Genomic DNA, 26,959 nt, shown 5'->3' with positions numbered 1-26,959 from the left:
ATAAGTTTTCTGTTGATTAAGGTGCAAAACAAATCATGCTGCATTTAGCATGATTTCATTTTTCACATGTTGCTTTTCACTTTAACTGGATCTCAGTAAAAACAAGAAGAAGATGGAGAGCTGCATGTTACTCTGTCAGTTCCTGTTTGACTCTGAATTGATCATCAATGGATCAAAGTTTCAGAAACTCTTCATTCTGAGCTCAGCAGAACCAGAACTTTAAGAACCGAACTGCTCCAGCATCAGGGCCCTTGTGCATAAAGTGTGATACGCACAGATAACATGCAGCGCCGTATTTTACACACAAGCTGACAAGAATAAAAATGAACGTGGCGTCAAAGTTTGTGAACAGGTGTTAACTTTTTACCTGTCGTCAAGATGTGCTGCAGCCACGCAAACATTTTTATGGATATTAACAAACAAACTACAAAGTGCAAAATCTCACCTAAAAGCACTGAAAGCTGAGTCCATTCAGTCCAATCGAACCAGATGTTTTTCATGATTTTAACCTTTTGTTTAAACGCAAACGATGAAAATGAATAACATCTATCCTCAGACAATAACATAACACACACAATAAAATAAAAAGATGTGAAAACCTCACTTGTAGGTGAATAGTACATTTCCTGAGTTCTGGCCACATAAAGATGTAACTGTGCATCGGTTTGTGCACCGAAGCTCATGGGATGGATTTATTCTCACTGAAAAATAATCCGGATCAGCAGATTAACTCCAAACAGGTTTGATTATTGATCAGGTGTGGAGACAATCACAGGTTTATCAGTAGCTGCATCAAGGTGAGCTGCTACCTGAGGAGCTTTGGCTCTGATGGAGAACATGGAGCCATTGATCAGAGATCATATTGATCTGAAATGATGATGACGGTTTATTAACGTTTAGATCGCCTGGACTGATCATCATGCAGCTGGATGAATGAGCCTTTCTGAAAAGAAATCACATCCATTCTGTAAATATGTAAACTTATACACATGATTCCTCTATTAGAATAAACCTCCACATTCTCACCGTAGAGGATCTGGATCTTTCTTTAAATCCAGACTGAACTCTGCTGATCAAACAAGCATTTGCTCTAAATCTTAGTTTTGTTTACAGACAAAAATGAGAAATTGTCTTTATTGCTAAAACCTGAAGCTAATATATGAGCCACAGTATAAATCATTTTAGATAAATGATGAAAATAAACACATTTTCAATGGAGAGAATTATTCAAAAATGAGGATCATAATGAAATCAGCAGCATAATATTTACTGTCACCCCTAAAAACAGCTTAAAATACATTTAGCTGGAAAATTTTCCACTTGAATTTTACTTTTCTGAGCTAATTAGAAAGTTTATTAAACGTTAAAAGGTTATTGTTGAATTGTTTGCTGACGGAGAAACAACACAGTGTTATTGTAATAACTGACCAGAACTCGGTTTATATCATCACCAATAACTTTTATCAACATAAGTGACAATAATAAAGAACCAGCTAATATTTCCAGCTATACATACATTTAGGAAATGTTGGTTTTAGTCATTTTTGTCATGGAATAATTGCCTTGAATTTCCACAACAGAACTAAAAACAGCAACAAGTTTTCATCTAAAGTTTTGATTAAAAAAATAGTTTTAATATATATTTATTCTCAAAACATCCATAAATTCCGATTGGAGAAAATGTATCCATCCTGCTTTTGCAAATATTTTATGCTTTTCATTATTTTAAACCCCCTCAACTGGAATTAAATGATGGTTCTTTAAGATTGTCAACATTTCGTGCTCTATGTTGATCAAAATGATAAGTTGTCTTTTTTTTTTTTTTTAACAGGTTATGTAACATTAACGGCTCTAAAAAAAAGTTTTATTTTGCTGGACTGAAGGCAACAATGACTCTTTGGGTTGTAACGGTTGTCTAGTATATAAAATGTACAGTTAGCAGTTGTAACAGGGAAAATGAATAAATAATTCAAATTGCATGAACACATGAGGCATGTGAGCCAAACATTTATTTTAAAGTTTTCTGCAGATCACGCATGAGCCTGAGCAGACAAGCAGAGGGGCAAAACAATCCCTGCAGAGACAAAGAGACAAAACGCTGCTGGATGTTCCTCCTCTGTGTCGCTGCTGTTCCTGGATGTAAATCTGCTCTCTGGTCCCTCTGGACTTCCTGTTAGCATTCATTAGCATTCATCAGATTAATCAGCATGTTTGTCTCTGAACGGCTTCATGAATAAATCCTGATGATTTATTAAAGTTCCCTTCAGACGCTCACTGACAGAGCAGAGTTTTTACCTGGTCGCTGAGTTTAACTTGAAATCTTTTCTTGTCTCTGAAACAGAAATAAAGACTAATCTGTAAAAAACAAAACAGCTAAAACAGGAGCAAAGCTGATCAAATGTTTGAAGTTCAGTTTACAGAGTTTCAGTCTTTCAGTACAAAGTCACTAATTCAGTCAAACTTCTTTAAATACTGATGCAGTCTGAACTTGCCTCTTGATTAATGAAAAGCTCACATTTCCTAATAAATACTGAAGGAATAAATGAAGTTATCAGTGATGAATCCAGTAGATTTGAACTGTTTGTTCATGTTGGAGGGAAAAACCGTCTCTGATTGGAGTTTTAATCATTCTGCGGTTTAATTCTGTGTTTCTACTTTATCTTTCAGTATAATTATATTTATTGATTTTTCATTTTCCTGCCTCTGCTGCTCTGGTTTATGTCCTGGTTCCAGTAATCACCCTCCTTGACTCACTTGTTTCCTTTCCAGATCCTTTGCTCGTCTTTCTGATTCTCATTTTCTTGATGGTTTTGGTGAATTTTCCTCGTTCTTCGTTTTCCTCTCGTCTCATTAGGTTTGTTGTTGTTTTTTTCTAAATGAAGAAGTTCTTCAGTCGGGTCCAAATCTCCCAACACAAATCATGACAGATCTTTCCAACTCCTACATGAAACTTTGTCTAATTCTTAATTCTCACTCAGTTAAAAAAATAGTAATTTAAAACACATTAAAACTACAGACTGAAGTTTGTATGATAATGAGAAACGTTGCTTCCTTGTGGAGTACCACAGGGCTCAGTGCTTGGGCCAAGTTGATTTATTTTATGCATGTTGTCACTTTGTTACAGAGACATTTCTTTTGTTGAAATTATGACACCTGCTGTGTTTTAATCCATGAATCTTGAAGCCAACGAGTAAAAGAGCAATTAAAGAAACATGAACACATTTCAGGCTCAGGCTCTGCAAACACCGAGGCCAGTTTAGGAGCCTCTGTAAAGGTTTTTGTTGTTTCGGCTGTTTGATGAGTCCAGAAACGATCATTTATGAAACAGAGTCTCTGAGTGGAAAGTTTCAAAAAGCTGGTTTCATGTTTTTATCTGTACACACAAGCTGCGTTTTTTAAAATCTTTTAATCTTTTTGCATCTCTCCATAACCAGCATGTTACTCTCACTCTCACAACACGGAGGCGTTTTGTGTTGTCCGGTGTTTTCAGTGTTGTTCTGTAGGACTGTTACAGCGCCCCCAAATGGTCTGGCTTGTGTACTACAGTGTTTTCAGTGATCCTGTTTCATGGACACATTTTTAAAAAAATCATTTATGAAAATGTTCCATGTTCGTCTCCACGTGGAGCAATGCAGGCGAGTTAATTCTGCTTTTATTTCTAAACTTTGGTCACTATAATTCGTTATTTTCAGATAATCCTGTCAGTTTTCTGAAAATAGTTCAACTTTAAAAGTTTTATTGCTCAGACTGTGTTGGGCTTCTGTAACATTTATGTTTATTTTTATTTGTTGTGATATTTCTAATCTCCAGAGTAGAAACATTTCTCTCTCTCTCACAACTGATTCTGTAATTAATCACTTTTCTCTCATTTCTTTGTACTTTTTATTCATCAAAGGAGTCAAATGTTCATGTTTGTGCTGAAAAACAAAAGTTTCAGAAGTTTTTTGCTCTTTTGTTTTGAACAGTTCATGCATAATAAATGTATAATTCTCTATCTGGCAGCAAAACTCTTAGATCCCAGCGACTGACAGAAAATCAGATCTACTGACGTTTGATCGATCGCTGAGATGAAAGAGACCAAACAAGTTTTCTGCATATTTAAATCTGTTTGTTTTTGTCTGTTTGTTTCTGGGGATAAAATGCATCAATGAATGGAGTAATTAATAAACCAAAACGCTCTGAAGTCTTTGATTTTCAGCATCTTAGAGTTGAGAACTTTGAGATGCTAATTTTATTTTAAACGACACTTTTCTTTTTTTTCCTGCAGTTCTTTTTGTTTCTTTGGACAACAAAATCTAAATCTAAACTTCCTCAACATCCAACAGAATCCAGTCTGCATTAAAACCTGATTACTCAGATAAACGTTGATAATAAAAGTGAGTTGAAGACGAGGAGGTGAAGGTGAGAGGCGGTTCTTCCTCATCCTCCTTATCAGCAGAAACAAAGATTAAAAATTAAAATCAGATGCCTAGCAAAAATATGTTTATCTCTACATATTGTTTCTCTGATGTATTTTATTTTTTAAAACTATGTATTTTATTTTTAGTTTCCTACATGCATACATTTCTTTATTTTAAAAATGTAAATGTATTGTTTATGTTCAAATATGAATATGATTTATATGAGGAAATACGGCAGAAATAACAATATACTGCTGAACAGAAAAATGGTAATATTTTCCCCAGTCAGAAATAGAGAGAGGAATTTTAATTTGACCAATAAGACGATTTAAAAACTGAACCAAAGAGAAGTTTATCTTTTATTTATGGGTTTAATTCTGATGAGCAGATTTGATTTCAGTTCAACATCTGGAAAAGGGATTTAATTTATTTATTTTGCTATTTTCTTTTAAATTATTGTTTATATGATAAAACAATTTATTAATTCTTTTCTCTTTTTTTTAAACAGATATTTTTTTCTCCCTCAAATCACAACTTCCACAGTTTATTAATATTCATATTAAATTAGTAAAAAGGTTAGTTGGTTTTTTGTTAATATTTTGTAAAACCACACTTGTCAACTGGTTTGGAAACCTGAAAATTAAGATGAATATCAAGAAAACAAAAAATGGTTTATTGGCAAAACTCAACGTCTTTCAAATGTTCTAAATAAATGACACAAAATCATCAGAATAGTGAAATCAAACTAATATTATATAGATTTTTCCTCTCACTGACAGCTGCTGCCTCAGATTAATTCATAGTTCTGGACGGTTCAGTAACTTTGTGTTTTACAGTTCAGGATTGATCTGCACCTGCAGAGCCTCACCTCCATGTCTGCATGGACCAATCAGAGAAGAGCGAGCCTCTGATTGGAGGATGGAGCAGGAGCGGCACCAGAACCGTCCTGGGTGGAAGGAGCAGCAGCTGAAATCTGGATGTTTGACCCAAATTCTGTCATTCGGGATGAAACCAGGAAGAATTTGTGCAGCTCCACTTTCTCAGGACTAAAGTCTCCCCGGTCTCTGAAAGTTTCTCCTCCTCTCTGAATATTTCTACACACCTGTGATGAGAACCAGCTGGTTCTGGAGGTCCACCTTCTGCCTGACGCTCCTCCTCCAGCCGGGATCGGCTCAGCATGAAGACGAGAGTTCGGTTCTGGAGCCCGGCTTCTGCCAGCCCATCTCCATCCCGCTCTGCACCGACATCGCCTACAACCGGACCATCATGCCGAACCTGCTGGGTCACACCAACCAGGAGGACGCGGGCCTGGAGGTCCACCAGTTCTACCCTCTGGTCCAGGTCCAATGTTCGGCGGAGCTGCGGTTCTTCCTGTGCACCATGTACGCGCCGGTGTGCACGGTGTTGGACCGGGCCATCCCGCCCTGCAGGTCTCTGTGCGAACAGGCCCGGAACGGCTGCGAGGAGCTCATGAACAAGTTCGGCTTCCAGTGGCCGGACCGGCTGCGCTGCCAGAACTTCCCGCTCCACGGAGCCGGAGAGATCTGCGTGGGTCAGAACAGGAGCGATTCTGAAGGTCCGGCCGAGCCGAACCCGACCGCCCGGCCTCCGTTCCTCCGGAGCGACCAGCGGTTCTCCTGCCCCCCGCAGCTCCAAGTTCCGTCCCGCCTCAGCTACCGCTTCCTGGGGGAGGAAGACTGCGGGGCTCCGTGCGAGTCCGACAGACCCGGCGGACTGATGCACTTCAGCCAGGAGGAATTAAAGTTCAGCCGGGTCTGGGTCGGGTTCTGGTCCATTTTGTGCTGCGTCAGCACGCTCTTCACCGTCCTGACGTATTTACTGGACAGGAGGAGGTTCGTCTACCCGCAGCGGCCCATCATCTTCCTGTCTGGCTGCTCCTTCATGGTGGCGCTGGCCTACAGCGCCGCCTTCCTGCTGGAGGACAAGGCGGTGTGTGTGGCCCGGTTCAGGAAGGAGGGGTACCGGCTGGTGGTCCAAGGGACGGAGAAGGACGTCTGCACCGTCCTGTTCGTCGTCCTCTACTACTTCAGCATGTCCGGTTCCGTGTGGTGGGTCGTCCTGGGCTTCAGCTGGTTCCTGTCCGCCGGGATGAAGTGGAGCCACGAGGCCATCCAGGCCCGCTCTCAGTACTTCCACCTGGCAGCCTGGCTGGTTCCGGCGCTGAAGACCGTCCTGGTGCTGGCTGTGGGCCGGGTGGAGGGCGACCTGCTCAGCGGGGTCTGCTCTGTGGGAGCCTACAGCCTGGAGGGCCTGCGGGGATTCATCCTGGCGCCGCTCTCCGTCTCCCTCCTCATCGGCGCCTCCTTCCTGCTGGCCGGCTTCGTGTCGCTGCTCCGGGTCCGGTCCATCATGAAGCACAACGGCACCGAGACGGAGAAGCTGGAGAGGCTGATGGTGCGGATCGGCGTCTTCGGCTCGGTCTACACGGCCTCCACAGCGGCCGCCATCGCCTGCCTGCTGTATGAAGAGGCGCTTCGGCCGCAGTGGGTCGCCGCCTGGCGGATGCAGACCTGCAAACACTTCGCTGTGCCGTGCCCGACCCGAAACACACCGCCGGTCTCGCCGAACTTCACGGTCTTCATGATCAAGTACCTGACGACCTTCACGGTGGGGATCGGCTCTGGATTCTGGGTCTGGTCCGGGAAGACGCTGCGGACGTGGCGCCGCTTTTCCAAGAGAGCGAACCTGAACGGAGAGGCGGCGGCGTGGAGGTGAAGCTTCTGGACCGGATCCGAACCGGATCCGAACCGGCAGGAACACGAACCCAAAGTGGATCTACCGAACCCAAACTAACTGATGGAGGTTTTATTTTCACTGTATTTTACACTGAAAAAACACAAAATGTTCCTAGTGTTTAGTTTCTAGTTCAAATATTTTAATACACTTGAAAAACCAAACTAATGTAGAAGCAACTTTTCACCCAGAGTGACTTTCAAGTCAATAATTCCTAAATATTGATGAAATTTTGAATATCAAATTATTTGGGGCTGCACGGTGGAGCAGTTGGTAGAGCTGTTGCCTTGCAGCAAGAAGGTTCTGGGTTCGATTCCCGACCCGGGGTCTTTCTGCATGGAGTCTGCATGTTCTCCCTGTGGATGCTGGGATCTCTCCGGGTTCTCCGGTCCAAAAACATGACTGTCAGGTTAATTGGTCTCCCTAAATTCTCCCTAGGTGTGTGTGTGTGCATGGTTCTGTGTCCTGTATGTCTCTGTGTTGCCCGGCGACAGACTGGTGACCCGTCCAGGTGACCCCGCCTCTCGCCCAGAACCAGCAGCAGAACCTCCTGACCCCATTAGGGGTCAAGATGTTAGAAAATGGATCAAAATTTTTGATATTTTAATATTCAAAATATCAAAAATAAACTTGTAACAAATACTTTTTCATCAAGATTAAGGAATTATTGACAATTGTTGATAATTTGTCTAAAACCTGATTTATTTTTCTTTAACATCCCAGTTGTTTCTACTGTTTTTTATATTTATTGATATTCGTCTCTATTATTATTACTCAACTGTTTGACACGTTTCTTTAGTTGCTATTTTTTAAGTTTCATTTTGCTTCCTTTCATGAACAATGATAATAAAAGTTATTCTGTTCCTGATTTCAAGTCTTAAAAAATGTTTGCACCAGAAACTCAACAAAAAAAAAAATACACTGTAAGATTTTCTTCTTTTCTTTTCTCAGATTTTTGTCAACATTTGAAACATTTTTACCTTTTAAAATGATCAGTTTATATGAAATGAAATCAGTTTTGACTGAACAGGCGGCTGAATCTTTCTGATTAACTCTCAATGTTCCAGTTTGTTTAACATCTTTTGTAAAAGCAGTTGGAGCTCAGGTTCTGTGGTTCTCAGGTTCTGTGGTTCTCAGGTTCTGTGGTTCTCAGGTTCTGTGGTTCTCAGGTCGTCTTTGTTTCATCCAAAAGTTTATTTACAGAAAGAAAATAAAAACTTAAATCTAAAGGGAACCGTTGAGTTCTGGAGCAGACAGAAGGATGATCAGTCAGTCTGTCGTCACGTTTTAAATCCCAGAGATCTTTGTTCTCCGGCTGGTTTTGGTGCTAAAGTTTTTCTGCAGAGTCGTTTTGCTCAACCAGCCGATGGGTTTTACCTCCCAGATGGAGACGAAATGTTTTCCTCCTCAGAGCAGCAGGAGGAACGTCAGGATGTCAGGATGTCCTGAAGGGTGGGAGACAAATTAGATGCTATTTTAAACTTAAACTGACTTCAGCATCACGATTCTTACATATTCCCACGTTTCTGTTCTAGTTATTAAAATAAGTACAATAAATGTCGATCATTGTATCTGACATCACAGCATGTTGGGGTCATGATGAGTGAAATGACCTTTGTTCCTTCAGGAAGCGCAGCAGCAGGAAGGCAGCTGTTCCTGTCAATAAAGCCACAGCAGCAACAGCAGCAACCCAGGAGGAACCTGGAACCAAATCACCACAAATCCTTTCAGAATAAAAGCTTTAGCTCTAAATACAAGCTTCTTCAAAGGCTGTAGCAGTCAGTATTACAGCGATTTGAAGGAAACCTCTGACCAAAGACACTCTGGCACAGAAGAACCATTTGTGGTCAAAAGTTTACATACCCTCATCATTGCCATGACAAATATGGAACTGGATTGACGCCATAACAGAAATATCTTTATCTGCATCATAAATATGAAACATTCACATTTTCTCATCTGAACATTTATTTAGATTCTTTCATATTTTTCTATATGTTGGTATTTTTAGGATTTTCCTCCTTTGTTTGCACATTATTCAGTTTGATTAGTGACCTCAGCCAGTCTGCTGGTTATATTTACATTTTAATGGCTGTTTGTATATTATACTCATTTTATATTCATATTATATTCATATTATATTCATATTATATGATGCTGCTGTTTGATTTCCTGTTGAGTTACTGCAGATGAAAAGTTTGAATTTGGAGGATTTTCAGCATAAATCCTGTCAGATAAACTATTCAGTTCATTTTGATTTGATTTACTCAAATTAATTTAATTCAAATTAATTTACTTCAGTTAAATTCAATTAACTGAATTCCATATATTTGAATTAAATTCAGTTCAAGTCAATTTAGTTAAATTTGCTTCATTTCAATCTGATTCCAGTTAACTTCACTTAACTGAATTTACTAAATAAATAAAATGTATTCCATTTAATTGGAAGGTTTTTGAAGTATCATCAGATATTAGTGGGGGTGTATGTAAACATCTGAGCCTGTGTGAACCATTTTGACCTTTTGGTTCAGAGAAGATTTACTGTGATTCTCATTAATTCTCTCAGTTTGTTTTATTCACTATTTTTAAGATGATTCTGTTTCCGTGGGTTGCCAGGTTGGGTTGTTGCCAGGTTGGCTTCGTACCCGGGTGTTTCTGTATGGTCAGCATCGTGCCGCTGATCGCCGCCTCCTCCGCGTTGCTGACCTCGCAGCTGTACAGGCCCTCCTGCTGCGCGGTCAAACCCCGCAGCGTGAGGCTGCCTGACGCCGCCACGGCCTTCACGTGTTTCCTCCAGGCCGCCGCCACGCTGTGGCCGCCGGCCTGGAGCGCGGTTCCTGTCCGGTTCCAGCTCAGGAGGATCCGGCTGCGGTTGAACCTCCAGACGAGCCGCGTCACGGTCAGGTTCCAGGCCGAGCAGTTGATGGTCACTTCCGCTTCCGGCACGCTGACAGAAACTAAAACCAGGATGTAACGCATATTGAAAAAATAAATAAATAAAATAATCTCTCATCAGGTGTTCAAAATGACACAGTAAAAATATTTCAATGTATTTTTATCTAGTTTTAGTGCAAATATCTTATTATGCTCCCGTTTTATTTCACTTATAACATGAGAAAAATGTTTTATAAGTGAAATAATCTGCCAGTGGAAATAAAACTCTTTTTCAATCAATATTAAGGAATTATTGACCTAAATTAAGCTCCTATATTTTGCTGAAAATTTACCTGCAGGTTAGTTTTGTCTTCTTTAATACTGATTAAAAAGGACTTGTTCCACTGACAGATTATTACAAGACATTTTCCCCGAGTTCTAGGTGAAACAATCTGCAAGTGGAACTAGTACTTTTAAAAATTCAATATTAAAGAATTATTCACTTAAAGAAGCTGCTGTATCTTGCTGAAAATATACTAGTGAGTTATTTTTTGCCTTATTTCAGACATAAATCCTTGATAATATTTGGTGTTTTTGCAGTCAGGTTGATCCTGCCCTGCCTGGTGTGAAGACGGTCAGCCTCCTGCTGCTCCTCCTGGTGCTGAAGCTGCAGCTGACGGTCAGGAAGGAAACGCCCTCCGACAGTGTCAGGGAGCTGTTGATGTCGTAACGCTGCTCTGCGGTCAGGCTCACTCTGATGGCGCTCTGGACGCTGGTGTTGGACGAAGCCTTCAAGGACCAGCTGTGCTCCGGACTGGGGTAGATCCCCTCTGAGCTGCAGCTCATCCTGTTCCCCGTCTCTTCGAGTTTTAGCTCAGTGACTGGAGCTGAGAGAGAAAAGGAAAAGTGAGGATCTGTAAACGTCGCTGATTCCTGCAGCAGTTTGTGTTTCTCCTACCGTCCACCATCAGGTTGATGAATGAGTGACTTTTAGCAGCAGAGCTGTTGGTGACGCACTCATATCGGCCCTCGTCCTGAACTTTGACCTCTCTCAGCAGCAGAGAGGCGTTTCCTCTGGAGATCTGATCCCAGAACAGAGACGCTCTGCCTCTGAAGCTCTGGTCCTGCTGGTCCTGCTGACCCGGCTGGTCCTGCTGACCCGGCTGGTCCTGTTGGCTCTGATCGCTGTGAAATGAGCGGACCGGAACCGGCCGGGCCTTCAGCTGAACCCAGTGGATGTGGATCTCACCGCTGCTGTGGAAGCGACACGGCAGGACGCAGCTCTTCATGTAGACACAGGAAACATCCACGTCTGAAACAAACATGGAGACATGAAGCAAAAACTCTACAAGGTAACGGCAACAGAAAGGACTTTACAGAACAAAACAAAGCAAATAAATGATAGAAAAACAAAAAAATCACAACTTAAAACACATCAAAACATTTAAATGCACAGAAAAACATTATCTGCACTGCAAAAACACAAAATCCTACCAAGTATTTTGTCTAGTTTCTAGTGTAAATATCTTAGTTCACTTAAAATACGACAAAACATTTAAAGCAACAAACAGGAGAAATAAAAACCTAAATGTTGATGAAAAACTATTAGTATCACTGTAAAAGTATTTTCCCCAAGATAAATAAAAAGATTATTTATGTTGTTTTAGGTTTGTTTTATTTCAAGAGTTCAAGATATTTAATGTAGAAACTAAACAAAAAATATTTTTGAGTTTTTGAAGTTAAATATGAGCAGAACTGCAGAAGAGCAAAAACATGCTGAATTAATGCACATAAAATATTAGATACATCAGATATTAATATGTTAATGACAATAAAATGAAGAAAATTAATTACATTAAGCATAAAGCATTAGAATAATTGACAATAATAATGAAGAATTCTGAATAAAAATATGAAAAAGTAAACAAATGTATTTCTTTTAATACACTGTATAAAAAACATTAAATCAAACTAAAACCTTCCTGTTCCTTTGGTCAGTTTGCTAAATTATTTCTATGTTCAGAGAAAGAAGACATTAATTTTAATGTTCTTCAAAGTTCAGACATTTTTATGATATTTGGTAAAACGGCCTTTAAACGTAACTTGGATCGTATCTTTTTCAGTTGTGGTTGTTTAAAAATGTCCTACAGAAATAAATTTGATCTGATCTGATCCAACTGTACCAGAAAATACACTCACATGTGTGTCTTCATTTAAGGAAGTCAAACTGGGGCTTTCCCAGAATGCTAACCTCGGTTAGCTTGGAGAAATAATTTTGAACCTGAAGCAGGAGTTTAATCTCAAAGTTTCTGTGTGAAAATCTGATTTCAAGCGTAAGATCCAGTAAATTTGATCAAGTAATCTGTAAGTTCTGAAATGCTACTGCAGAGGTAAGTTCCAGAATGAAAGGTAACTTGTAATTTCTGAACAGTAACTTGTGACTTTGAGTGAAAAATATGAGCTTCACAATGAAATGAAATGTTTCGAGTTCCAAAGTTTCCAGCACTAAAGTTAAAGTGGCAAATTAATCTTTGAGCAAACAAGACGCAGGTTTCAGAAGGTCGTAAGTCTCTGAGAAATTCAAACAAAGAAAAGTTTCAGGAAGTAACCAGTGAGTTCTGAGAAATGAATCTTTAAGCACCTGAAAGGAACCTTCAGGTTCCAGGAAGGGCTGAGAAAATAACCTGCTGGTTTCAAGAATCACCTCATAAGTTTGGGAAGAATAAGACATTTTTAATCAAGTCTTAAATAGAGCATCAGTTTCATTTTAATGTGTTTAATCTTTTCTTACTGGTTGCATGTCTGACTTTAGGATAATATTTCATCTGTTCTGGAGACGAACCGAGGCGGTTCTGAAACAATAACCGTCTGAAACAGAAAAATGATCATATTTACTCAAGAACTGATGATTATTTATTCTGACATGACGAATAGTGATTAATAGTGATTAATAGTGATTAAACATACAGAATAACCTGATTGTTGTTTCATATGGAGCTACCAAGAAGTCTAAAGTTAGAACCCATTTAAAATCAAAGGTCTGTTATTATAAACATATTAATAAAATTATTTTTTTATCTCTTCATGATATAATGAGATTAAATATAAATTTGCAACATGTTGGCTGTATTTCTGTAGGGACAAATAAAATTTTTATAATTTTACTTGTAGTTTAGATCAGGGTTGTCCAAAGTGTGGGTCAGGGGCCAATTCTGGCTCCTGGACTGATTTGATTCGGTCCCAACTGCAATTTAAGAAAGACACAAAGCTGTCCTGCTAACAAAATAAACCTGGCTACTTTATTTAAAAAATAAATGCATGCTTTGTTTATTGTTAAGCAGGACATTTTTAATAAAAATATTTAATTTTGGTGCAGAATTAATTCTAAGTTGAAGATTTTTTCTTCATGAACTGAACGTTTGGACACGACTGGGAAGATTTTATTCCCAGAGGGAAGCAGAGCTGCTGTAAGAAAATAAATAATATCAGGTTTTAACTAAAAATGAAGTTAATTCAGGTTCATAAATACAGTAATAAGAACTAAACATGGTCTGACAGTAATAAGTCAAATGTTTGTTTATGTTTTGAATATGTACATAAAATACTTACATAACGTCAAAATGTTTATTTTATATATTCATTTGTGTGGAAGTAAAAACATTAATGCTCCCAATTCTTAACCTCTTACATAAAATTACATTTATTACATGTAAAATTCAGACATAAAACATCTAAATCTGTATTTTATAAAATCTATTTAATTTTAGTTTCAGTGGATGAACAATTATTATTTCACCAAAAAACAAAACTAGCATCAATAAAAAACACCAACAATATTTTACTATTATTATTAATCATATCCAGCAATAATCAGATGTTCATATGATAAACAGTTTATGTTAAATTATCCACATCTTTACTGATACACAGAAGCTTTTCTAGTAATTCTGAATTTAAATATTTTAACATGATTTAATTCTTAACCCATAAAAATTCTCCTTCATATTAAACAATTCCTGAATATTTTCTGGTAATTGTTTATTTCTGGCTTTGTGAAGAATTAGAGTTTTCTGTGGCTTTACTATGAAAATTAATTTTAACAACTTAGATTTTACAAGTAATCTGTTGGTGTTTCCTAAATATCCGACCTTATTGATTATTGATATTGCTCTTTTTGTCGATGCCTGTAGTGTAGATTTGTAATTATTGCCCCAGATTATTACACAATAACTTAGACAGGGTAAAATTAATAAACAGTAAAATAATATAAACAAACATTAAAATAAAATCTGTTGTTCCTGTTTTTTGTCACAAATTTAGATTAAGTTCAATTTATATCTCAGAAAACTCATTTGGACATTTAACTAAAAAATATATTGCCAGCTAAGATCACACGTCACTTTAATACTAATAAAGAACATGATGTTGAACTATTCTAATAATCTGTGTAACATTTATCATCCGTCAGTGAAACTTTGACTGACCTCCAGTGGAAACGGCCCACAGACCCAGAAACAGCAGAATCAGCAGAAATCCGGAGCAGCTCAACATTTTCCTGCTACATTTCATCCGACACAAAGACCTGATTGGGAGAAATGGACCAGATTCAACGGGAAGAGACAGTTTGTCTCTGGAGGACTGGTTTTTCCTGATCAATATCAAATATATGATATGTTTGCGTGTAATTTTCCCTTATGGGAAGCCATAGAGGACAAACTGGAGTTGTGTCAACAATCATCTGCTGCGTGACGCTCGTTACTCCGTCGCTCTGCAAACACACCAGAAACAACATCAACTCATAAACTCTTTATTTGGTCTGTTAACTTACATTTTAAAACAGATTTATTTTGATTAGCTGAATCTAAAAACTAAATGCAATGATTTAATTCAATAAATCTTAACTTTTGATACATTATTGAATAAATTACTCCATAAGATGAACATTAAAAATAATTGCTCCAGTTAATTTGAAGTGAATTTATTTTGCACTTAGAAATTCTTTGCAGTTTTAATTTAATTAATTTTACTCAGTAATAAGATGTTTTTATATTTTACTTGCACATTTACACAAAATATACTTTTACTTTGCAAATAAAACTTTGCTGAACATGAAGGTTCACTCCTGTTACCTAATTACATTTTACATGCATTTGTTAAATTAGAAATTTATTAAAATAGTGCAGAATACTTGGTATGATACATGAAGTTTGCTTGTCTTTTTAAGATTACAATCTAATTCAAAGTAACACAATAAATATAATGTGCCATTTTAAAATAAAGGAGCTAACGTAATAATTTGTTGTAAAATTGGAATAATAACCTGTTAAGTTGCACAAAATTCGAGACCAAACTTCAGCTTTAAAAGAGAACAAACACAGCTTTAATTAACATTTGCAAATGGAGAAAACATACAAAGCTCACATCTCAGTGAGAATCGGATGAGTTCTGACTTGGGGCTGAACGTCCCCTCATTTACATTAGATACATCACACATTACTTAGTCACACCCCCTGGCTCAAGTGTCAGGTAAAAATCTATACGTTACTTATCTATCAGTTCCAGTGGAGCAGAGTTGCATACATATTCACAGCTCAGTGTAAGGCGTTTCTCCAAGAAGGCCTCTCTGCTGATGGCTAAACAGATACTAGAAACTGAATTTCTACAATCGACGCTTATCACCTTAGCCATGTCTTCACATCTCTAACTGCTGAACATCCTGGTCTTCACTTATTTGAGGAGGGTCAGAAAAGCATATATCCTGTTGAGCTGCAACTGAGTGCAAACCTTTAATAAAAACATCATAAAGTGTACATTCAAATTTATTTAAACTTGTCTACTAAATTTTTCCTTCACAAACCAGAAGTAATTTTTTTCAGTGTGCAGCTGCAGAAGTTTCCTTTTAGTGAGAAAAACAATAAACCAAATCAAAACAAAACTTCTCCTGAATTTCCAGCTTCAACATGTTGATCTGATGAACAAACGGATCTTCAGGGTAAAATCAGATATGAAACCAGTTCCTGACTTTTCTTCATCTGTTGTCTCGTTTCTTTTGGTTCCAGTTCCTGTTTGGACATCGAAATAAATAAATACAATATATATATACAGTACTGCAGTAGATCTTCTATATAGATGTGCACAAAGTCCTAACTTTCCCCGCTGGTCAGCACATTGTCTGACCGACACACATTTAAAAGTCCATGTTTTAATTGTCCAGTTATTTGAGATGAAAAAATGTCCAAGTGCAATTTGTCTCCACCAGAAAAGAGATGAATAATGGATTGTGTGTGTAGGTAGTGAGATGGAGGAGGAAATGTTATGGACCATCAGAATCCTACCAGACCAGTATGGAGTAAATTTCAGGTTCTCTTGGCTCCAGCCAGTGGTCAGAAGCTCACCATCCTTTAACCCTAACTGGGTCACCTGGCCTGTATTGGAATAAACAGGACCAGTAAATTACCAGCCTGCTAGTTAACTAGACTTGTTTCAGTTATTATATACAGAAATAAATGCAATTATATCCACAATCTAATCTTTCAGACAAATTAAAGATATCAGCATTCATCTCATTATCTTAAACACATATTGAATTTAAGAAGCTACAATTGATGATCAAACAATTAGCATTGGCTACCAAACAAACATTTGTGTTCACTACTCACCAATTCCATAAATAGTTCAGTGCATGACAACTTCATGGCTCCAAACTCACTGGATGTTCAGATCTACATGATTTTTATATTGTGAGTTTTAAAAGTGCATAATAAACAAAGAGATAAACTAATTGTTTGGAAGAACAAACCTGTGGCTCCTTTGTCTCCAGCTCTCCCCCTCACAGCTGACTGGGAAAACTGGAGCAGGCCTGATTCAAGATGCAGTGATTGGCTGAATGCTCTGTGTGACTGACTGTCACTCTAACCAATGGAGCACCAGAGGCGGGATTAAGATCAGTTTTTACCCTGGGTTACATGAGTCTCTCCAGATTGAAACTGTTGCAGTAAGAAAATCCTGCAGCGTAAAAAGATGATCTGTTTGATTGAAAGTGTAAATCCTGGAGCTGCTTCAGTGAAACTTTGTTTTCTGCTCCAAACTGAGCAGAAAACAAAGTTTGGTCTTTTTTTGATAAATGAATCACTGAACTGTAGTAGAAATGTGATCCTAAGGTTTGGTTGATAGAAGAATAAATGTAAATGTTTTAAAGTTAATTTGAAAAAGGAAAATGATTTAAGCATTTAGATCATGTTAGTTAAATTCTGCTGTCTGTACTTCAAAATCAAACTGAAAATTTTATCTTTATTGCTGTGAATGAAACAGCAGAGATGAAGAAAAATAAACTTTATTAAAAGACCCATATTATATTACAAGTACAGGATAATAAAGCAAAAACAAATATTTCCAGGTTTTGCATTTAAACTTCAAACAATCTTTGATGTGACAGATCTTTCCTCCAGAGTTAATTATTTCTTCTAAAATAAGGAAAACATTCATCAAATCTTTAGTCACAGGACAAAATAAATCCACATTAAAAACACATTAATGAGAAAATAATCACAACATTTCAGGAAAAAATATAATTGAACAAATTATATAAACTTCAATTAGATTTTACAAAGATGTTTGTGGAGGTTTTCTAGGATTCAGCTGCTCTTGTAAAGGATAAAGCAAAACTGTGGAATAAATTTTTATTTTGCATCTTTACATCGGAGCGCTGTGGAAGTTTTTATTTTCCTCTTCAAACAGACAGGAGTAAAATCAGCTAAATTAACCTTGTGGCAACAAAACGTTAATTGTGGTTTTGTGTATAAATTGAATTTGTGAATTTAATGCAACATTGTAAACCAAGTCTGAGCTGAGAATTTATTTTACTCACGATTTTCCGATATTTAAATGTTTTTAAAATATAAAACATGTTAAGTTTTCCTTTTTAAACCATAGTGGTTTAAAACTGACATGATATAAAGAAAACTTTGGTGTTAGGTTGGCAGTTCATCACAGGACAAACAACCACACACACACACACACGCACACAAGCCCACACACACACACACACACACAGAGCAGTTATTAAACCATACTGACTTCATGCATAAAGACTCAGGACTCAAACCCAGAACCTTCCTGCTGTGAGGCAGCAGTTCTACCCACTGCTCCACTGTGCAGCTTGTTCCTTTGACAGGAAACGTCAGGATTGTTCTGTCCAAAATACTAAATCTGTATTTTTATTGTGAGCCATGTAGCTTCTCTCATTGCTCCTTATTAGATTAATCACAAAAAAAGAGACAATTAAATTGTCAAAAATAATTTTCTTATTTTTATCAAAACGTCACTTATTGAAATCCAGGACTGCAGAGTTTTCATTCAGCTGCAGCTTCATGTGAACTTTCATGATTCTGAAGTTCAACGTCTCTGTGAAATTCAAGATCAAAATATTAAAATTATTCTCTGATCAATATCAGGTTTCCAAAAATTCATCTTAATTTTATTTACTTCATGAGTTTTAGCCTGAAAACATTTTTAGGACAAGAACTGTCCATCATCTGGTCATAAATGTGTAAAATCTTTACTCACTGTGCAGCTTGAGCTCCTCCTGCTGTGGAGATGAAAAAATAAAGTTAATAATAAAATTATTAAAATACAGAAATCAATCAATTTGTTATTTTACCGTTTTTCCAGTATTTCTTATAAAATATTATTGCTGCAATGATGATCAAAATGATCAAAACAACAACAACCACAGCGATGATGATGCCGTTATGACTCTCTGAAATGCAAAAGAAAGTTTTACTGAATTAATATTTTTTATTAAAAAGTTTAATGTTTGTAATTTTCTAATTGTTGTTCAGAACTTTATGACCTTTGACCTCACCTTGGTTTATCCTCACAGAGGTCTTTGTAATAATCGTCTCGTCTTGGTTGCTGAGTTGGCAGGTGTAGACCCCCTCCTGCTGTGATGTCATATCCTGTAAGGTGAGGCTTCCTGACCTTGACACGTCCTTCACATGTTTCCTCCAGGCCTCTGAGACTCTGGGGGAGACGCTGGGCTCCGTCTGACTCAGGATGCTCTGATTGTTGAACCTCCAGACCAGGCTGGCTGCAGACCAGTTGGTGTCAGAGCAGTGGATGGTTGTTGTCCTGTAGGGGGCGCTGGTCACTGCTGGAAGGAAGCAAACAGGTTGTAGAAGAAAGTTTAGAGTGAAAAGTTTTAATCCATCTCATCGCTGCATGTTTTGATACCATGAAAGGATTCTGGTAAAGTTTTATAAAGTAATCTTCATCTAAAATTAAAGTTAACAATGAATAATTTTATTCAAGAGACTAAATGCTTACATAATTGCCTCAGAGTTGTTCTTTTCTTGTTGCTCCTGGTTCTGATGGTGCAGCTGTAGGTCACATTACTATCAGCATCTGGAACCGTCAGAGAGCTGCTGATGTTGTAAAGCTTCTCCTCAGTCTGATAGAATGTGGTTCTGTACTGCAGACCCGTGTTGGATGGAGGCTCAGTGGACCAGGTGAGTTCAGGTTGAGGGTAGATCCCCTCTGAGCTGCAGGTGATCCTGTTTCCATCCTGATGGATTCTGATGTCAGAGCCTGGAGCTGTGCAAAGATAAATGGAGAAGTTAAAGTACAAACCTCCAAGGTTTTATTTTATTTATTCATCCGTAGCTCATACCATCCACACTCAGTCTTATTGTTGAATCTTCATGTCCTTTAATGGTGCTGATGTAGCACTTGTATCTTCCCTGATCCTGAAGCTGAACTTCTCTCAGCAGCAGGGAGGCGTTTCCTCTGGAGATCTGATCCTGAAACAGAGACGTTCTGCCTCTGAAGTTCTGGTTCTGGACACCCTGCTGGTCCTGGTTGTCATAATAAGAATGAACTCTCAGCTCTGAGGATTCCAGCTGAGTCCAGTGGAGGATGGGTTCACCGTAGCTCTGGAAGCTGCAGGGTAAGATGCAGCTCTGCTTGAAGTTGCAGGAAATTTCTGCATCTGAAATTAGAGCTGCACAGAAACAGATCCAAGATCAGATCAGAGAAATGCTAATAATGTTGTGCAAAAGTTTAAAGTTGAATTTAATTTAAAATCATGTCAGATTGTAAGATTTTTATCCATCGTCTGAACCTGGACAACATGGACAACAACCTGATTGAAATGCAGTAGTAGGAGCTTCATAGAGCTGTGGAGAAATGAATGTCTCCAAACTTCAGAGGGGAAGCAACATTGGAAAGAAGACAAAGACTCAATAAATGGCATAATAAAGAGGCAGAAAACCAGTTAATGAGAACAAGAGCTGCTGCTAAAACTGGATTTACAAGCTGCTGGATCATTGAACTACTGCAGGTTACATTGATTTTGTAATCTGATAAACATCAGATCATTTTTAGTTATACTCACAGAGATTAAAGATCATCACATAAACATAATTACTGTTCAATTAACATGCTGCCTCTCTATGAGCTGCCACCTTATGGTGGTGGAGGGGTCTGAGTGTCCCAGTGGATCTAGGAGCCATGCTGTCTGGGGCTTCATGCCCCTGGTAGACAGGCAGACAGGTCCCGTGTGAGGAACCAGACAAAGCGCAGCCCAAAGACTTCTTATGATGAGAGAGACTGTTGGACTCAGTGTTACCTCAACTGGACACGCTGGAGGGACGATGTTTCTCTGCTGGCCTGGGATTCCCCTGAAGGAACAACTGGGAAGTCTGGGCCTACCTACTTAAGGAGATGATCGTCGACTTCAGGAAGAACCGGCCCAGCCACGCTCCACTGCTCATCAACAGCTCGGCTGTGGAGGTGGTCAGCAGCACCAAATTCCTGGGGGTGCACATCACAAATGACCTCACCTGGACTGTGAACACCACGTCTCTGGTCAAGAGGGCACAGAAACGCTTGTATTTCCTGCGGAGGATGAGAAGAGCACACCTGCCCCCGCCCATCCTCAAGACGTTCTACAGAAGCACCATAGAGAGCATTCTGACCAGCTGCCTCTCTGTGTGGTGTGGAGGCTGCAGCGCCTCCGACTGGAAGAACGTGAGGAGAGTGGTGCGGACAGCAGAGAGGATCATCGGGGCCCCCCTTCCCTCCATTCAGGACATTTCATCCCAGCGCTGCGTGTCCCGAGGCCGAAACATCGTCAGTGACCCCTCACACCCCCACCATGGACTGTTCTCCCTGCTGCCCTCTGGAAAGAGGTTCCGCAGCATCCGGTGCAGGTCCACCTGGTTCCGAAACAGCTTTTTCCCACTTGCTATCAGACTGCTGAACTCTTAACTGGACTGCACTCAAAATCTGGTCTCCACTTTATACCTTGCACATGTACAGAGCTAAATAACTTCTATTTTACTGTCAGTCCTGCACTTTATATTTTATATTTATATTTATATTCATATTTTATACTGTATTTTATTTTATTCTGGAGTAACCTCACAACATTGGAACCTGTAAAGGAAAATGATTATTTTGGTGTTTAATGCAGTTAATCTTCCAACATGTGTTAATCACTCGTATTTGAAAAAACAGGCTTTGTGTGACCCTTCGAAAGAGGCCCGGAGGAGACAAGCAGACGCCTTCCACTGTCTGTTTAAGAGCATACAAAAGCTATAAAATTAGCATCTCCATGGAAACGGCAGCTGGAATGTGGGAGTCGGCGAGATTTATAGCAGGACTGGGGGGTTTCCCTCCGGTTTGCTTCGACAAAAAACAGACACCTTTGCCATAATGAGGGAGTTTCTAATAGGTCAGCACGAGGAACGCCTTCTTTGCATATATTAAATAGGGAAACACCTCTTTAGTTTATAATCCCAGGTCAGCACCCGAGAGTTAGAGTTTTTTTTCCATCTTTTCCTCTCCACGTGGGCGCCTTTGTCTGTCTTATGTGTTTCGTGTTGTCTGTTTCCCCTTGTCTGTGATAAAATGTATATCTCTGTACCTCTGCAGCTCTGTTAACGGATTCATGCGGTGCTTTGTATGAATTAAACTCTGTGATCTGTGACGTCATTGTGCCTCGCCGTAGTCTTGCAGCCGTGACGACATCCGCTCGGGACCCGGCTAACAGGAGGGAAGGAGAGCCATGCTTTTTCCAAAGTTTAAGCTAACCTAATAACTTTCCTCCTTAACAAACCTCAAACACTGTCCTGAGCCGTATGCAACGAAATTTCATTCTGTATAAACCCTGTGCATGCAAAATGACAATAAAATCAGTCTAAGTCTAAGTTAGGCTGCTGACCCAGCGACCAGACCGCAGATAAGTGGAAGGAAGGAAGGTCGGTAGGTAGGTAGGTAGACTGGTCTGACTGTGGTTCAAACCTTTTTGTTTTTACAGAACCTTGTCATCCCAGACAGGAAACTCTGCCCAGACAGTAACTTGTTCAGACATGTTTTCATGTTTTAAAGCTGCATCTCTTACTGCTTTTGAGCCAAAACATTTATTTGTGAATAAATTGACGGCTCCATGACTTTTTATATGTTGAGCTTAATGTGTTCTTAACTGCAGTACAGAGTTTTATTTGCACACATGCAATGAAAATCCAATAGATAATGAATTTAAATGAACTACATGTTACGTCCCGCTACCCTCACCCTGGCTCGTTCTTATTAATTTTTTTTTTTTTTTAAGGTTGATTACGGGAGAGAAGGGGCCGCAACAAAGTGTGTAATAATTTACACAAAAAGGAACGAAGTAAAGAAAACAAAACGGGGCACCTGACGGATCACACAGTGTGGCGGGGCTTACCTTAGATGTCTGATCAGTAGATCATATTCCTTGACCAGCTGTAATCCATTGGAAAAGGGCGATCCCTCATTCATCCGCGGCTCCGTTTAATAGTTTTTTTTTTCTTTATCTTTAAATATAGGCTATATAATTTTTTTCTCTTTTCCTAAAACCCGCACCTCTGGTGATTTTATCGGTGGTTGATCTTGTCAGGCGTGTAACTCCCCGGTGCTAAAATGCTTTAGCGTCCAGCCGGTTTTTCCAAAACAAATCCAAACCAACAAAACAAACTTCATCCCGGCCAAAACGTCCGACGCTCCCCTCTGGGTGGATCCGTCCCGAGGTGAAGGCACCCTTTTTTTCATCCAGAGCCTTCCCGCACCGTATTCCTAATTAAAATTTCTTCACCAAAACTCCGCTGCTGCTGCAGCAGCTTCTTACACGCCACCATCCCTCTCAGGTGCGTCACCAGCCCAGCTAAAACCCCTGGGCTGGCTGAGCCCCGCCCCCACCAGTGAACCGTCATAGGTGCCAACAATAAAAATAAAAATAAACAATCAGGAGGCGGAAGCAAAGTGTGAGCATGTAACATACACCAGAACTTAAAAAACTACAAAAATGCGCGTGCCGTGGCGCGGGTTCGACTCCCGGACCGACCACGTTTAGCGCATATCTTCCCCCTTTCCTGTCAGCCTACTTTGGAAAAAAAAAAAGGGACACTAGAGCCCACAGAAAGAGCCCTTGCAGGTCGAAAAAAATATGCAATCATTTTGCTTCTTTGCTGCCTTTTATGTTTAGTGAATCTATCAGTCCAACATGACAGGTAAGTTATTCAAAAGGTTGTTGGAGACGAGATCATTGGCTAAACTTAATTAATTAATCATTGTGAAATGCCTTTAAATAAGATTTTTACCAGCAGCTTGTGCAACTCGGTGATAAAATCCCACTCATAAGTCAGGATAAACTTGTGAGTTTATCCTGACTTGTTTATCCTAAGTTGATATTTCAGAAAAACTAAACAATGTCACATTCTTGTTTATTTTCTGTTTATTAAGCAAATCCAACCTGCAGGCAGAGCAGATCTGGTGATCTGATATAACTGAACTGATCATAGAAAACTGATCAACTTTGATTTTAAACAGAATATAAATATCTTAAGAAAAACTCACCAACCTGTTGCTGTTATTCTATAAATCTGTTCTCACTGTATTCATGTTATGAGGTTTACATTTACAGTATAACAAGACAATAGGACTGTTTCAACATCTCATCCTATCAATAAATAACAAAAATGTACTAATAAATAAAAAAAGAATAAAACATAGAGAAAAACATTACAAAAACTCACCTATTTTCCAGAAACTCGTGAAAACCAGCAAACTCAGAGACCAGATTGTTTTTATCTTCATGTTAACTGACTAACCAGCAGGATGTGGAAAACTGAACCAACATTATCAAGAGAGTAAGTTGAAATGAAAAGTAAGACGTGTTGGAGCAGAACCTCGGGAATGAAATATTTCCTCCTAGATTCTCAGGGCAGATTAACGTCTGCAGGATCAACATGAATGAACATGAATCACAGCATGAAGTTCAAACCTGTAAAGTGACTGAAGTTTTATTTTCCTGAATCTGTGGGGAGTTTTTGTTGTGAACTTAGCAGAACTTTTCCAACTAGGTGTGTAACTTTTATAAAAACTATTTTGTTTGTTCATTTTTACATATTTGTTAAAACTGTGACTAAGTTGTGGCAGAATGAGACCAGCTATCGATTATTTGCAGTGTTGTATAGTAACGAAGTAAAAATACTTCATTACTTTACTTAAGTATATTTTGGAGTACTTCATACTTTCCTCGAGTATGAAAATTTTTGATGACTTTCACTTTTACTTCACTATATTTCCGAACTTAATTGCGTACTTTTACTCCGATACATTTTCAATGTGTGGTTTAGTTACTCGTTATAAAAAAGCGAGAGAGAGAAACGCAAGTGTTTTGACCCCACCTACTGATTAGCAAGTAGCAAGTAGGCTACCGAACAAAGTCCGTAGCCTGCTTGCCTGGGCTTGTTCATCACCTCCAATAGGATACACCTGTTTCGCTTCTCCCATTAAACACAAAGCAAGTCTCGCAATCAGCAGCAGCCACATGGAGGAGGAGACGGAGACCACAACGACTGCAACTACGTCAGACACGGCTCCAGGGGAACCACCAGCTGGTGATGAGAGCCCATGGCCTTATTTAAACACAATACACTCTTTCGTGGGTGTTAAAGATTCGTCGTACCGCATGCAGTTTATGTTATTCCTGCCCGAAGATGTGGAAATTCTATCTTACAAAAACTCCCCGTCCAACTTGAAGAAACACATCGAGGTAACTTCTTATGAAATGGTTATAATCCTCCTGTTTCAGTAACTATAGCTTGGTCACTAGACACTACTGTATTGTGAAATCTTGACCATAAATGAACTTTGTTTGGCATTGTTTCAGTTCCACACGTGGTGTATTTAGCTTAGGCCTAATGTTGACTGTAGCAGGCTACCTAGACTCCTCTGTTCAAGGGGGGACAGAAGCCATAGCGATAGCAATTTAGACTAAATTTAACGAATATAGGAAAGGCATGCAAGTTCAAAACCAGGTTTACAAAAAAGGTCTCCCTCTTCAGATGCCAATAAGCTGCATTTCCCTCCCAATTCTTTTTTTCTTTTGCATAATGACCAGTTGTGTGCACCACCTACTGACTGTAGCATTGACTGATTCACTGATTTGTGAAGTAGAGTAATCGTAACAGCTCTTTTTCTTCATGTTGGCCGCATTTTCTGTACTATTTATTTTTCTCATTTTCAGCACTGACCTTACTTGAAGGGAAAACTAAAGGCTTACAAAAACTTTCTATTTTCTGTCCTGGAGGGTTTACTAAGAAGCTGGTTCAGTTGTAAAGCAGGTTAAGTTAACCTTGTGCTATAGGTAAAGCACCTAATTTTCTTAACTAAATGATGCCTGCAGGTATATCTATTAGCAGGTTTAATTTTGCCTGCACTTGGTTGGGTACATTATTTTAAGTGTATTTGACAAGTTTACCAAAATATAAAAAAAGTCATTCAAACTGCATTTGCTTTGTTTTACTTTTTACTTGTACTTTTCATTACATTACTTGAGTACATCCATTTTTACAGTAATTTCCATACTTAAGTACAAGAAGTTTCAGATACTTTAAGACTTTAACTCAAGTAACATTTCAGTCAGTGACTTCGACTTTTACCAAAGTCATATTTTGGAGAGGTACTTATACTTTTACTTGACTCTGAGATTTCAGTACTTTATACAACACTGCTTATTTTAGGGCAACCAGGCAGAGGAACAAACATCTACATTTCAGTTTCATCCAAATGTTCTGCAGTTTTATATTACAGGGACCAAATGTGGATAGTAAACTATTTATTTGAACAAACAAAACTCATGGATCTGTTTAGGGTGCAGAGCTATAAGCAGTAGATGTGTTTGTCACAGAGGCTGGGAACTGTTTGGACCTCACAGGCTCCCGTCCTGCTCCGCATGTTTACACATCATCTACCTGGAAATAAAACATTTTTATATCTCAGACATATGGATGAACCATCAATAAATCTAAACTCAACAATAATAAACCCACACAAACACCTGCAGTGGAACAAAAGAAGCATCTTTACACATTTAGCTTTAGATTATAATTTCATCATTTCATTTCAAAGCAACTTGTTTCATTTGTGCAAATTAAATTCATAAACTGAGATCAGTTTTCAACACAATTGAAGAAAAGTAAAATATTCGACATAAATGTTGACAATAACTGCTGCACAATTTTTACATCTAGAAAGTTGTTGTTACTTTGAGTAAAACAAAAATTAAACATGAAACACATGAGAAAAAAAACATGTTTTTGTTTGTCAATACAATGACTATTAACTCAAAACTTTACTGTTTTATTGTGACTAACTAGAAAAAAGAACATTTCATATTAATATTATTTTGAAAAATAAAAATTAAACTTCATAAAATAAACCAGTTTATAGCAAAAAATTAGAAACTTAAAGCTGAAGTAACAGAATAAACATCTTGTCTTGTTGCTGCAATAAATACTCAGAAAAAAATTGAAAAAGTGAGAAATTTCAATTCAACAAACCAAGTTTTATTAGACTTTTCCTTTAGTTGAACTATTTAATAGTAACCATGACGTCGGCGTAGCACC

At 38.6% G+C, this 26,959-nt stretch overlaps 2 protein-coding genes across 2 annotated transcripts; one reads left to right on the top strand and one right to left on the bottom strand.

Moving 5' to 3' along the window:
- Window positions 1–4,880: 4,880 nt before the first annotated feature.
- Window positions 4,881–7,512, top strand: LOC116712126 (frizzled-7-A-like). Its single transcript, XM_032551996.1, has one exon. It carries the CDS (start codon window positions 5,508–5,510, stop codon window positions 7,134–7,136), a length of 1,629 nt encoding a protein of 542 aa, XP_032407887.1. The 5' UTR covers window positions 4,881–5,507; the 3' UTR covers window positions 7,137–7,512.
- A 250-nt stretch (window positions 7,513–7,762) lies between these two features.
- Window positions 7,763–24,200, bottom strand: LOC116712305 (uncharacterized). The gene is made up of 12 exons (XM_032552184.1): window positions 24,083–24,200; window positions 19,696–20,025; window positions 19,353–19,619; window positions 18,892–19,179; window positions 18,688–18,786; window positions 18,594–18,615; window positions 16,449–16,453; window positions 14,513–14,719; window positions 10,987–11,340; window positions 10,640–10,915; window positions 9,800–10,162; window positions 7,763–8,855 (listed from the first exon to the last, which is right to left on the bottom strand). Exons 1-12 carry the CDS (start codon window positions 24,141–24,143, stop codon window positions 8,749–8,751), a joined length of 2,379 nt encoding a protein of 792 aa, XP_032408075.1. The 5' UTR covers window positions 24,144–24,200; the 3' UTR covers window positions 7,763–8,748.
- Between the last annotated feature and the right edge of the window lie 2,759 nt (window positions 24,201–26,959).

The sequence above is a fragment of the Xiphophorus hellerii genome, chromosome 21, assembly GCF_003331165.1.
Source record: "Xiphophorus hellerii strain 12219 chromosome 21, Xiphophorus_hellerii-4.1, whole genome shotgun sequence".
Classification (NCBI taxonomy): Eukaryota; Metazoa; Chordata; class Actinopteri; order Cyprinodontiformes; family Poeciliidae; genus Xiphophorus; species Xiphophorus hellerii.
The sequence above is the reverse complement of the archived record's forward strand: the minus strand, read 5'-3'. Positions and strand labels throughout refer to the sequence as shown.